The sequence below is a fragment of the Electrona antarctica genome, assembly GCF_951216825.1.
Source record: "Electrona antarctica genome assembly, chromosome: 16".
In the NCBI taxonomy this organism is placed as follows: domain Eukaryota; kingdom Metazoa; phylum Chordata; class Actinopteri; order Myctophiformes; family Myctophidae; genus Electrona; species Electrona antarctica.
In genome coordinates, this window is record NC_136797.1 from 17,352,391 (window position 1) to 17,367,070 (window position 14,680).

The following is a 14,680-nucleotide window of genomic DNA, read 5'->3' on the forward strand; positions in this document are numbered from 1 at the left end:
TCATGTACAAAATGTTTTATTAGATTCACAGGATGTAAAATCAATTTAATTAATCATTTATATATTAAACTTAAAAAAAAGTGCCAGCAGAATCAATCTTCCATACAAGCAAGGCAATATCCAGTACCCACCAGTGCTACCTCCATACCAGGCATTCACCCATCACTCACATACAACAAGCCTGACCCAGTAGCTCTATTGCATTTTGGCTAATTCAACCTGAGCTCATCATCCCTTCAGTCTCATGCATTAGCTAATGAGCTTAATATGAACTACAGTACAGTAACGCCATGTTCCCCCAGAAATGGACTCAGATCTCCCAAAGGAATAAATTATCTGACTGACTCGCACCGTGTGTAGAGGTCGCTGTATTCGTATGACCCCCGTCAACATTATGACATCATAAACACAAAAAAAGGCATTTGCCACTTAAGCCCCGTTTTGTACGTCGTCGTACGATGGTGTTAGCAATAGCAAATACACAATTTAGAAACGTTTTGCCCAAATAGGGACGCCAGTCTGAAAGTGGTTACATTAAAGCTAGGCACCTATCGCATTGAAAAGGTGTATCATTGGGCCCAATTAAGACATATTAGGGGGGGGGGGAGAGAGAAATAGTGAAAGATGGAGGGGGAAGTTGAGGACAAAGAGAAGTAGTGACATAAGGAGAGAAGTGACGGAGGAAGGTAGGGGGAGAGAGAGAGAGAGCGAGAGAGAAAGTTTTGGAAAAAGTTAAAATTGGTTATATAAATCGGTATTAGAATTAGGAATCAAAATGTCAAGAAAAAAAAGGCCAAGGACATCATAGACATTCTGAGAACTGCATAAAACAGCTGTGTAACACTGTAGGAGTTGGCAGTTATCAGACCACTGATTTGAATGGCTGAAAAATACAAAACATTTACATTTTTATATATAATTTCCACCAGTCCACACATGGATGACAGTGACAGACATGCAATAATGCATGTGGATGGTTTGAGCCTTGTGAGACACACACTGTCACAACTAGATCATACTACGGTTCAGTTCAGTAGTGCACAGTGTCATACTACGGTTCAGTTCAGTAGTGCACAGTGCACACCTGGATTGTATTCGTTTGTTTTGCCCAGGTATGCTATGCATGTGTCAATTTCTGAAATAAAGAGCGTCCTTTAAATTTAGATCTCCTTTTTCGTACACACATTCTGAGCTTCTAAACACAAAGTTGGAACAAGACCAACGTGTAGTACATCAATATCCAAGCCATCTTAAACTATTTTGTAAAGTTTACCTTACTTTCAAAACTTTGGATGATTTCATATTACATTTTTTGCCCTTTGCAAATTGTGATCTTTTAACCCATTTAGACCTGAGGACTCATCTGTGTCATATTATAGCTTTTAAACAGCTGATAGGACTAAAAGATAATGATCTCCAATCATTATCCTGAAGATAAACCGGGCGGACACTGTGGCGACTTTTTTCCCCACGGGGTCAATAAGGTCTTATTGCTCTCCCTTAGTATCTTGAACTGTGACATTGTGCGGCTCTCTGAATGCATCCATTCCTTGTTTTAAAAAAAAGGCAGAGGAGAAACATTCAATAATTTTCAACCAGCTCCCTCTGAAATAATCACATTCCACTGCGGGCAACGTATACAGTATAAGCCTTCTTTAACCCCATTCACAAGCAAAAAACCCAATGAAAGAAACTAACTTACAGTATACAAAATCCCTTAAATGGTTTTAATTCATCTTCAACCAGTCCAGGGGGTCAGAGTTCAGTGAGTCCAACGTACAAAAAAGATAAAGGCCTTGAGGTCAGTGCCAGTGTACTCAATACAGCCCCGGGGGACGTATGAAACAACCTCATGTGACAAGTCCTTATGATAGTCAATAAATATGATTCTCCATTTGTGTGTAAAAAGAATATGCATGTCTTCATACCAGCTTTCATCTGGCCATCTTCATGTAAAGGCTTCTCCCAAATATGGCACAGGGTGGGTGCTGTGGCGGAGGTGAAGCATAAGTGATGTCATTGCTACCTGGACGCTTCGGGGATGAGTCTTTTGAACCAGCCACCAACGGCTACATCTACCCTCATTACCAGAGTGATGCCGATGAGCAGAAACACGCTGGTGACCAGGAAGCCTGAGGCCTCAAACATCAACCTGGGGAAGAGAGGACGGGAGAGAGCTCAGCTCAGGTTTTTAATGGGAAATGTGAGAGTTGACGCAATGATTCTAGATTGTGATGGGTGTTCTTACAGCAACATTCTGCCGATGCAGGAAATTGAACCTTCCAGCAAGCACATTCCTAGAACTGCTATTGACTGTAGTAACAACTAAGCTCTATGTAAGAAGTAATTTAGTTTTACATATCATTTTAATGATAATGTCCATTTAGAATACACAAAATAGGCTTAGTTTGAACTTAGAAACAGCTGGTGCGACGGACCCTGGTGCTTGACTTTGCAAGGTAATTTAGGCTTACAGGACTAAATGCATAGGAGTAGCATGCATGGCTTATTTAACAGAGTTCTGTGCCTCTTTTCAACAGATAAGCAGACCTAATACGCCCTCCAGTATGACTTACAATATCCAATTACTAGACGTGCTTCCCTCATGTGCATACAGAGACAAGCAGTGGGTGTGGGTGGTTAGCCGTTAGTGTACCACACAAATAATCATATACTCAAAAGCCTTTCCTGTCAGTCCATTTATGATAGCTGGGAAATTGTATTCAAGCACTTACTTGGGTGCGAAAACCTTCCACACCATTAGGTGTCTCCTGAGGATAGCAGCTGCACACACTGATGCGAAGACCTGAGAAGAGATGAGGGATCTGGAGTTAAAAGTGTGTGCTGTGGCCTGGGCCGTGGCTCAGCGGTCCAGGCACCTTGGCTGGTAATCCAGTCTGGCAGTGTGCCGCGGGTTCGACTCCCGATCCCGACGGCCTTTACTGCATGTCTTCCCCCCCCATCTCTCTCCCCATTTCCTGTCAGCCTACTGTCTGTCCCTCCATAAAAAATATAAAATAAAGGCGAAAGCCACAAAAAAAAGAAGTGTGTGCTGTGAGAACTGCATGAGAAGCTGGCCTATGTGCTGAGTCTTCCCTTGCTTAAAAATCCAAATTGTGTTTTTGCAAATGCCAACATGAAAAATTGGTAGCATTGATATTCAGTTGGCATCTTTTTCATGCTGTGGTCAAAGTCCAAGTCATGGGTTTGTCTGTAATTCTGTCAGAATATGTCCCCTGAAAAGTAGACTAAACACAGCTCATGCCGCTACATGCATGATGTCACAAAACCTAGCATGGCTAATAAGCCAGACCGAATCAGCCGTTGGCAAAGAAACATTGCCTGCCGGCGCACGACAGTGTGATTTGAGTCTGGCTTATTAGCCAGGATACACAAAACCACCTCTGGCTAGAAATGAACACAGAATTAAGGCTGTGTCCAGCCATCCACTAAAGCATTTTATTCCCCCCCGACTGAAAACGCAAGATTCTCTTCTAAAACACACATCTGGTAGCGCTTGAGGGCAAAGCTATTTATTCAGCTGAAACACAAACCAAACCAACCATCTCATAGCATGAGTAAAGAGTACTTGTGCCCTGGCCCTAGAACTCTAGCCCTTGCTTTGGATAAAAGTAAGGCTCACAGTATGTACAAGTGCAATATCATTGCACTTGTACATTGTGGGAAGGTACAGCTGGTCTTTTGTAATGTTAGTGCTGCCCCTCCACTGTGATTGGATGACTGTCTTAGACATAAAAAGGTAGACGCCTCCTTCGGCTCTGGGGCGTGTGTGTCTCCAGAGGAGGCAAGCTTCCTTGTGATGCACAACACGGAAGCATAGCGGAAGCTTGCCAAGCAACGCAGCGTGCCTTCTGCACTTCCGTTTGACTTCCTCCTTACAATGCGCTACAGATGGCTCCAACGAACTGCAGCGGCCAATGAGGCATCGATTCTTTTTTTTGTGCAACGTTCTAATGTGAATGGCTCAACACAGAATAGATGCTCAGACAATGCATTGTCACACTGCTGATGTTTATAGCATAGTGTAAATAAATGGCGATCGCATTGGAAACAATTAAAAACATACGCTGGCCTCAGAAAAAAATATAAAATAAAATAAATGTTTTGGTGGACACAAACAATACAACCAGAATTAATTAATTACTCATTAAGACGTTAAAACGTGTCTAATCGATAATACATGCAAGTAACCCCCAGACCCTTTGAAAAAGAGAGCATGCTCACAATGGGCTCCCCTGAATAAATAAAAGGTCAATACAAACAAATGTAACACAAAGAAGTATTTATAAAGCTCTCTATTTCCATTTGGCCAAATATGGTGTAGGACATGCACACTAGCAGCCAGCCTTGATCATGTGGCTTATCCATTGTGACATGTGTGTGCGATGGTATGGGTGTGTGTAACTTACCTATGAGTGGCTAAAGATTAGATATTTTATTTACCTGTGTTCCATGAATGAAGAGGTAGCGTGTTGAAAGTTGCAGAAGGGCAGAGCTGAACTGCTGCGGGTTCTCTCTCAGTCTCATCTCCATTACAGCATCTTCTCCGTCCTCCCCTCCCACTCTCCTGTTGCCCCGCACCTCACACACCAGTGGCCAGAACAGGAGCAATGGACAACCGACTAAGGGAAAAACCACATGGAAAGTTATATTTAGATATTTTGCAGATACTGGAGTCTTGAGGCAAAATTTCAGTGTCTACCTCAAGGACATCAATAGGACACATGACATTTGACACTCACTAGCTATCAGCAACAACCTTGTGACCTCTCAGTTTACGGGCCAGTGTCTCTAGCCACTACTAGACCAACTGCCACCACAAACGGCATACTTAGAAAAGCGCTATATAAATTCCAGATGCTTTTTTTTTAGTAAGTACTCAAAAGACGCTTTACATGTGTGTGGGGGCCAGGGGAGAGGACATAAAAAAAGAGAACGACTTTATTAGGAAGACTCAAAAGATAAGAATTAAAAGCAATACTTACTTAGTAGGGCTGGTCAATTAACTAAAAATATATCGAAACCAAAATGTAGAACATCGAACCAACTTAAGCTTGCTCATGTAGATTAATAGAGAAGCAGATATACTTTTAAATACTTATTTATTTACTTGTATTTACTTATTTACTTTTATATACCGGTACTTTTAAAATGTCTTTATCGATGAAATGATGCAAAGAAAATATGAATAGATTAAACTGTATTATACTTCATTGTACAATGGTGGCATACAAAATAGTTAAAATAGCCAATCTACAAGCTCACAACGCATTGTAGATCTGCCATTTTCACACAAAATTCAATAATCGTGATATTGATTTTGACGTTATATTGCCCAGCCCTAATACTTAGCCATTTGCCCAATGCTTTCAGCCAAAGTGCCTTACAGTGCTAATAGACATCTTTAGTTTAGGTGGCTCCAGAGGAAATCAACCTTAAACTCTGGCAGTGTTAGTGCAATATCCCACCCATTGAATCCTATAGTAAACAGTGCGTGCATGCACACACGCACATATGCGCACTCACGCACACACACACATCCCATCTTGTTTTTATTTCAATCCTCTTGAGATAATTTAACTATGAGATCTCCATAATTTTCTAACCTTTTAAGTACAGATAAAGCAAGTCACCACCTCTAGCAACGCATTAATAAGTAACTACCTGCAAACAGGATATGAGACGAGAAGGTGTTGAGGGTGACCAGTGAGGCCGGCAGTATGGTGCCTGTGTGTCCACCTGGAAAGCCCACAAAGGCAGCTCCCCACTGGATGGAGGGGAAGGTGGGCAGGTGACCTGTGGCATGGAAGAACTGGGTGGCAGCCAGGGACCACAGCACCACTGGAGTCCAGGGCACATTAAAACCTCCTGCAGAGGAGAAAAAGACAAATGGCAGACATTCAGTAACAACCAGTTTAAAAAAGGCAGCTGGTATACCAGTATAATACGTCCAAAAATGTCCATTTACATAATAAAGTTCATCCATCAAATTGAGTACTGGTTAAAAAGCTTTCCACATTTTATTCTTTTCAAAGTCAATATTTACCATATAAAATAAAAATAAATAAAAGCAACAATTGCATGCATTATTAGTGATAAAAACCTAAAAGTTCCTATTATATTAATAAAATCAGTTTCCGCTTGTTCAGGATCAAATAATATTCTGCATCTCTATGTTCAGAAGTCTACAGTATATATGAAAGACATGGGCACGTTTGTGAGAGTCAGAACAAACATTGGCACATAAGCCATAAATATCATTACAATAAAGTTCTATTTTTAAGAAAAAATAAAAATCTAAAATCATTGGAACTCTTACCATAGTGCGTCCCATGCAGACTACTGAGGGTGGTAGAGGAGGCATGGATGTGTAGGAGGGCGCCCATCTCCAGTAGCAGCAGGAGAAAAGATAGAGCCATGCCCTCTGCGTGCAGCAGAAGTAGACCCATACCCAACAGGCCACAGAACAACAGTTGCGGCGCCGAGTAAACCGTGCCCAGTCCGTAGGCCTCCACGGCGGGCCTGCCGTCTGCCTCGGCTCCCTCACCCGGCTCGTCGTCTTCCTCCAGGTTGCGACGCATGCGCTGGTAGATCTGGGGGATGAGGTGGTGAAGCTCCGCCTGCGTGCTGATGCCGGTACTCGCCCGGTAGCGGGGTGGGGGCAAGTTCGAACTCCTGGCCGGTGCCGAGGCCCTGGTTTTTAGAAACACAGTGATTGGGTCCAGCCACAGCAACAGCATCCCGAGACCCAGGAGGGAGAAGATGGTTCTGGGAAGCGCCACCTGGGCCACGCTGAGGAGCTCGGCCATGCTCCTGAAACTGTCCTCCGGAGTGGCGCCGACGGCCCAGTTGAGCCCCAGGCAGATGGACAGCAGTGGCAGGATCCAGCGGGCTGTGAACACCGCCCCGCCCGAGGAGTTGAGGTTGCCATAGTGACGTAGCCAGCGTCTCAGCAGGTACGTCCACAGGCCTATCGAGGCCAGAGAGAGAATGTAGTGGAGATTCTTCAGCTGGCTGTTCTGCAACCGGGAGAGGGGAAAGAGGAATGGGGAAGGCTGGCACGAGCCCTGCTCCTCCCGGCAGTTGTGGAACGAGAGGGAGAGGTAGAGACTGCCCACCAGGAGCCCCAGGCAGGCCAGGAGGGTGCAGCTCTCCTTCCTTATAGCCGAAGGGGAAAGGGCTGGGGCGGGCAGAAGACCGACGGGCTTCAGTGGGTCATGGTTGGCTGGCAGTAACAGTCCGTCCCAGTTGAGATGGATTGGAACATACAGCCCCAGGGAAAAGATCAGGAAAGTGACCACGCGCCCTTCAGCTATCACATAGCTATCTGACAGCAGGGAAGCGCCGCGCAGGAGTAGCACCAAGAGAGCCGGAGTGACGAGGCGATGCAGGCTCAGCCAGCCGGCCCGCTTTGGGGCTTTAGCCCCATTGCCAAGGGCGGTGGATGCTTTGACCCGATGGACACGCCAGAGAACCAGCAGTTCGGAGACGATAGCAGTGGCTGCCAGGCACCATGCCACCTCGACGTAGCCCCGGGCAAACAGCTGACCCGCAGCCACACAAAACCCAATCGACAGCGCTGCCACGACAGGGGCTTTCAGCAGACTGCTTTCCCTGACCAGCAGACAGGACAGCTCAGAGAGGATGAAACATAGCACGCAGGCAAACAGCAGAATGGCTAAGCCTGCAGCCATCTTGAGCGGGTTGAAGCGGGCCCATGTGGCCCGACAGGTTTCTCTGACAGAGGTGAGGTAGGACTGCAGGGAAACGACTAGTTCTGGAGAAGGGGACAGGCCGTTCTTTACGGCGGTGAGGTACTCGGTGGAGACGTGTGAGAACTGCTCCTGCAGTTTAGAGAGGCTTTCTGGTGGGATGTCTTTGGCCATGCTGGAATAGGTCTCCAGAAAACGATTGACCTTCACAAACAAAGACAGTTAAATCGTCAGAAAATGATTCAACTCTTTTCAAAGCCAAATAACTTTGCACATACATGAAACGTTACACATTAATATTCATGACGATATAATGCAGTAAAGTATGTGTGGTGACCAATACCGATGACACGCAAAATGTAATAACATATTATGTCTGACTACCCCATAGGGCTGCACAATTATGGCTCAAATGATAAGCCCAATTATTCTGATTGTCAATCATGATTATTGAAAACAAAAATAAAAAAGGTGTACAAATATATTTAGATCATTTTCTTCATCAATTATTTGTTAATTTTGCTTATATAGGGTTAGTTATCACTATCAGTGCGATATATTTGGTTATATAATAACCTGGATACACGTGACCAAAATGTTTGAGTTATTGCCCAGCATCACAATTACTTTACTTAACTGTGAAACGTAAAATGCAGATTTTTCTATAATTACTTTTGATTAATTGCACAGCCTTTACTCCCCAAAATGCTTTAATACTATGCTTCACAACGTATGGATCTCTGAGTGGTTATTATGGGGTTTCTGGAGGTCCCTAGAAAGGTGAGACTAGGATGAATACTAGGTTCCACTCTTTTCACTTTTGGCATAAAGTTCTAGCTATTCCATCTGTGACAGAGCAGCTTCTGAAAGACTAATTGTCTAATGTTCAACAATACACATTATTAAATGTATTTATGATGATCAAGTTCAACAATATACAGTTGGAGGCCATTGATATTGTCCTTTTCTTTTTGCTGAGGTTTGCGTGATCTGCGCAAAAGGACAGTTAACCCCTTTTGGGTGGGAACCCCTTTTGGTGTTTTAAACATTGTTATAATTTAGCTATTGAAAAATAGCAGATCTACAAGCTCATAGCGCGCCACCGAGTGGCGCGCTACGAGCTTGTAGGTCTGCTATTTTTGAAAAATCGTGAAATTTTGAGGTCAGGCCTAAATGGGCACCCAACTGTAAGTTACCTGTTTGACGTTGATCCACAGTGCCTCCACTTGACTGAGACCCTCAAGTGCACCTTTCATTTGGCCATGAGGAGGGAAAAGAGGCAGCAGGACTTGGCCCACACTGCTGTACGGTATGGGCACTCCCAGCTGCAGAGCCAAGGTAGGAACCAAGTCTGTCTGTGGGACCACTTGTGGCTCACTCTATAATGAGAGAGAAGAGAGAGAGAATTCTTGAGCTCTCCATTTCTTGCAGTACTAGTAGTACCTTGTGTGCAAACTAAGTAAACTCATACTGATCACATACTATTCTGTTGATTACACTTTAATGTAAACACTACAATTCTGATTGCATATTATACTCGGACACAGTAATCATCGCCACATGGTATAGGGGGCCATTATACTGGATATTATTTGATCAGACTGTGGTGAGCGACTATTAATTAGTGAGATTCAGTCAAAATGAATTTATATATTTGTTTTAATTATTATTTTCCCTGATAGTGCCACTAACAGAAAGAGGAAAGGCAGGAGAGGGATGAAAAATTCAAAGTCAGGCGAAGAGCAGGAAGGACTATTCTTGTTCTATTCTATTCTTGTCTATTATTGTTCTGGTATGCACTCTTACCACAGAAGTGCATACCACAGAATCAGAACAATTCTTCAGCAGCATTAATATTAAATATGTGTAGATAAAACTTTACACAACGTCTGATTTAAAGCTGGACTATTTTTTGTGGGGGACTTTTATGCCATTGTCAGCGTGCTGAAAATAGTATTGTCTTTTGGCTCCTTTTTGTCCAACTTGCCAACTAGACCAATAAATGCCTGGCTGCCATCAGAGTAATTTCTTGCTGATCAAGACACCTTAAAAAAATAAAAAATAAAAGAGAGAGAACAGATGTACTGAAATTGCAAAATATAGAGAACATAAAAGGGAATTTACAGTGCTGTCCCCAGAGCTGCAGTGACATCAGGGTTTAGGTCCTAAACATTTATTGCATGTGTGATTCTAGCATTAATCACATCATAATAAAAGAGGACAGAAACACGTGTTGTACCCTTCTAAAGGATGAAATCGATCAATACAATAAAAGTAGTCGACATTGCTGATGAAATGTCTACAAGCCCCATTCGGGGAGTAATAATGCAGTTATATCGCCCTCCTTTGGTTGAAATGTGTATTTCTGCTGCAGTGCTGACGCCCCATAGTTTCCCCAGACCCTATTTTGAGATAGTATGATCTAGGTATCTAGGATCTAGGTAAAAATGTCAATGTTTATGGCCCCAACTGGAAGTAGGCAAGTACATTGAACTCTCAAGCCCTGGTATTTTTCAAATGGGCAGAGACAGGCTGTAACCAGTCTCTGAACCCTTTAAACTAGAGAAAATGCTGTCTATTGCTATAATATATAGGGGAGGGTACAGCTTCTGGCTTCTGTGATCATCTTGAGCCAAATTCCTGTCTGGTGTAAATTGTGCCTGTAACATCAGCTCAGCGCCAGCGGAACTGTTTAGTATTGAGGGGGGAAAAAACGAAACAGACCTTGGAAGGGGGCCCTGAAAAGAGAGGTGAGGGACTGTAGAGGAAGAGAGCAGCATCGGTCTCCTTCTGGCTTTCCCCACCATGGTCTCCCGTGTCCGTCATCCCATGGTCTCCCATCACCACCAGGAGGGTGTCATTCTGCAGGCGCTCCATCACTGACCTGGATGAGAGAGGAGGCAGAGCAGGATGAAATAAAGAATACAACAATAATCAGGCTTCCCATCAACAATGTCCATGATGGGGATGACGTGCAAATATATTGTTTGTGGTAGTCTGTGGTAGTACTGTATATGCTTCGTCATACAATGAATAACCAAAACAGCCAATCTGCAAACTCACAACTTGGTGTATCATCGTGCATTGCAAACTTATACTGTATATCTGCTGTATTTATATATTTTGTTATAAATGTTGACTTTTCTGGAGGATGTTTTATCACTCAGCCCTATTGGGAATGCTTGCTTGTGAAAGTACAGTACTGTCCTGACCTGATGACTCCATCCATCTGGGTGAGTTTGTCAGCCATGGCAGGGTGGTCGGGACCAAACCTGTGGCCACAGTGATCCACTCCAAGGAAATGAGCAACCAGGACATCCCAGTCATCACCCACCACTGCACCCACCATAGAAAGACGCGTTTGAGAGGAAGAGACACAAGTTAAAGCAACCAAACCAAATATGATTTGATGTGCTGCAGACACACACACAAAAGATGAATGTAGCCAGGCCATGCTCATACTGGGGCTCATACTGGGGCTCATAGTGGGGCCACACATGATTGGCATCTGCACATACATGTTGTTATTATGATGAACGAGAACACACACACACACACACACACACACACACACACACACACACACACACACACACACACACACACACACACACACACACACACACACACACACACACACACACACACACACACACACACACACACACACACACACACACACACACACACACACTCCCCCTCTCATCTGTAGCATAAATATAAAAAACGTTTTACCTGCTCACCAATACAAAGGCAGTTTGTGTAATTAGAAAGCCTGGATGCACTCTGAGCCCCCCCGCCACATGTATATAAAATGCACTTTTTGGCCAGAAAGCTTTTTTTTTTTTCTCCAGAAGGAAAATCTTGTCTATGAGATTTTTCTCAATATCGGTAGAGGGCGCAGTGGAGTAACTAAAAGTATTTTTTCTGAGGAAAAACAATCCCATTCTGGCCAAAAAGTGCATTTTATACGTGTGTTGGGGGGCTCAGAGTGCGTCCACTAAGGAAAGTATGCTTTCTAATTACACAAACCGCCTTTGTATTGGTGAGTAGGTAAAACGTTTTTTATATTTCCGCTACAGAGGAGAGGTTAGTCTGCATTTCATGCGAGGGCTAGAAGCAAAGAGTAGCAGAGCCTTAATGCAATGGCAGCAAAGGGCATTAGGGCTATGGACCAGAGCTAGGGTTAGTGCTTATTTAGAAAGCTGCTGGTTTGTAGGTTGGAGGAAAACCGGGTGGGTTAGACTCAGTGTGTCAAAGGGAATAAAGAAAATCTCTCCAACTCTTTAATAAAAACAGAAAATACATTTTAATGTGCGTCAAATTTCATCAAATCAGAAGACAATTCCAATTTTGTCTGATCAATCTTTTTGTTTCATCAATTGCAATTACATTTGTTTATCATGTATTCTGTGTGAGTAGAGTTCCTGTTCCTGTTAGGATGAAATTGGTATACTATCCTGATCTGAAAATTTATTTTCTGTTTACAAAGGAGCTGGGGAGACCCGCGTTACTGAACAAACCCTCTATATTCATGCTTAGTATTGCTTACTATGGGAATTTAGAGCTATTTAACACTTATTTTAACTAAAGAAAATAACAAAGCAACATGTTATCTAAGCTTGTGTAAACACTGCTACCAGGCTGTGTTGATACCTGTTGAATAGAGATGCTGGAGAATTCCGTTGTCCACCGTGTGCAAATCCTTGACGTTGAAAGAGGGGAAGGGCAGAGAGCGGTAGAACTTCTTGGGGAAAAGACTTTCCCAAGTATCATCACCCATGAACACCACCCGTTTTCCTACAGATGTACAGTATGTCAGTTGAAGAAAGGCAGGTTACCAGAGATAAAGAGTGACTGGATGGATACAGATTTGCTGCATACAGTCATTCAATTCCATTTAAGATACCACACTTTTCCCCATAGTACATTTCCTGATGCAATACAGACGACCTACATAGAATATTTTCCATAGAATTCCAGACCTCAACTCAACAAGATTTGAAGGAACTGGTATAGTAGGTGTTCAATATGATGTATCCTGTGGCTGGGCAATATGTATGTGTGTAATATGTACGACCTTTATATGTGTAGGACTATCTGAAAATTATTCTTATCTTCACTACAGTAAATATCACAACAAGTGAAATGACAGCAGCTCTCTCTGGTTCTACAGGGACATAACATAACATGTGTATTGCTATTATAAACCAGGTACCAAACATAGTAATCTGTCAATCATGTGATCAGTATAAAAGTGATGTCACTTCCTACTCCACTCCCTCCTGGCCTCCTGTGCTTGAATGTTTGTTGGCAGCATGCTCTGCTCCTACTCCTGTGTTGCTGATCATACTACTTCTACTCAGTGGTGAGTTAGGAGTCATATGGATAGGTTTATTGTCAATGGTTTGGTTGGTTATGTGTAAATGTTTTCAAATGCATCTGCTAACATGCTCGGAACAACTGGAACTATGATTTCCCAATGACTCACTTTAAGGGCCCCCCGTTTTCTTTGTTTCTTTTCTCTGTTTCCGTCTCTCATTCATTGGTTGTCACTTATACACCGAGCTCCCAGCTGAATCTAGTTTATTTCTAAACTTATTTAAAAGTCAATTTATCAATCTATATAACCTACTATATTTGCGACACTATACACACCACCCACCCCCCCCCCCCCCCACCACCACACACACACACTCTTGAGGGATGCTAGCCCCTCCTATGCACAGCTTTGTGTGTATGTCTGTCCGTATGAGCACGGAATGTGCTGTATGATGATGATAAGAGCGCCCCTCACTTCACACGGGTGTGATTTTTCTATTCTTGATCTATTACGAAACTTTCCCAAGACATTTCAATATCACATTATCTTTTCCCTTCCTAATCCAGACATTCCCAGACATGTGTGATGTGTAAGGAACCCTGTGGAAGTGGGGTGTCGGCCATGACGATCGGTTTGTAAACTTGTGTTAAGAAGACCGCTGCTGCTCACCCAGTTGTCCAAGCTGGTGGATGAGGTTGTCCTCCAGGATGGCACTGGAGGCAAAGTTATTCCCAACATCGATGAAGGTGGGCAGCGAACCTGTGGTGAAGCCCTTGATCCTCTGCATGGTGGTGGTGGGGGGGTCAGCGCGGAAGGGGTACAGGCGGCTATGGGAGGGCTGTGATGAGACTGTCTCCTCAAACACTGGTAGCTTGTTCTCGTAGGGACGTGGCGCTGTGTTGGCGTGGTCAAAGCGAGCAAAATCGAATCTCAGCGCGTCGATGATGAGAAGCACGGCCCTGCGGAAACGGGGCTTGGCAGGACAGAAGTCTCCCTGCTCTCCTGCTGGGAGCAGCACGTCCTCACAGGTGCTGGTCCTGTTCACCTCCAGCCTGACCAGCAGAAATCCACCCACAAACAAGTAGATGCCAACATAGAACACTGCACACATCCACAGCAGCAGGGATAGGATTACGAGCCTCTTCATCCTAGAATATGAATGCAGTGTGTTACAGACAGTTACACCAAGGTGCATAAATGGCTGCACTTATTCGACACCTTTAAAACATCACATGGCTTTAGTGAACACCAAAGGGCTTGTTGCGCGCGCGGTGTTGCACATCGAAAATAGCCCACCTTCAAAGCGTGTTGTGGGTTTGTAGATCAGCTCTTTTCGGTGCGCAACAAGGGTGCGCGAGTTCTGAGCATAAAGCCGGCTTTGTTACTTTAATTTACCCGAATGGAGTGAAGGCGCACCGCGCACAACTGGCAGTTGTTCTAAACCGCAAAGAAGCAACAGCAGCCAGCGCGGTTGGAGCTTTGAACGACTATGCCGGTTATTTTTTATGACCACAAAATACTATACATCAATGAGGACTTAACAAGAAGTGACAGCTAGCATCCCGCCAGGGAGAGATGAGTTGCCTTCGTTAGCCACAGCAGCTAGCTGCTCCCGCATGTTACT

General features: G+C 43.8%; 2 protein-coding genes across 2 annotated transcripts in view; one reads left to right on the forward strand and one right to left on the reverse strand.

The window, feature by feature from the left end:
- The window catches only part of pigo (phosphatidylinositol glycan anchor biosynthesis, class O), a 16,158-nt gene continuing 1,478 nt past the window's right edge, over positions 1 to 14,680 (reverse strand). The window contains exons 2-11 of the mRNA XM_079524600.1: positions 13,726 to 14,204; positions 12,390 to 12,533; positions 10,946 to 11,069; positions 10,458 to 10,617; positions 8,930 to 9,112; positions 6,341 to 7,937; positions 5,686 to 5,889; positions 4,465 to 4,643; positions 2,736 to 2,806; positions 1 to 2,152 (exon numbers count right to left, since the gene is read on the reverse strand). Coding sequence (XP_079380726.1) covers positions 2,023 to 2,152; positions 2,736 to 2,806; positions 4,465 to 4,643; positions 5,686 to 5,889; positions 6,341 to 7,937; positions 8,930 to 9,112; positions 10,458 to 10,617; positions 10,946 to 11,069; positions 12,390 to 12,533; positions 13,726 to 14,203 — 3,270 coding nt within the window. The 5' untranslated portion in view covers position 14,204 and the 3' untranslated portion in view covers positions 1 to 2,022. The remainder of the gene's footprint in view (positions 2,153 to 2,735; positions 2,807 to 4,464; positions 4,644 to 5,685; positions 5,890 to 6,340; positions 7,938 to 8,929; positions 9,113 to 10,457; positions 10,618 to 10,945; positions 11,070 to 12,389; positions 12,534 to 13,725; positions 14,205 to 14,680) is intronic.
- The window catches only part of antxr2b (ANTXR cell adhesion molecule 2b), a 20,735-nt gene continuing 19,076 nt past the window's right edge, over positions 13,022 to 14,680 (forward strand). Inside the window, exons 1-2 of the mRNA XM_079524605.1 lie at positions 13,022 to 13,101; positions 13,623 to 13,802. The gene's annotated coding sequence lies outside the window, so the exon portion shown is untranslated. The remainder of the gene's footprint in view (positions 13,102 to 13,622; positions 13,803 to 14,680) is intronic.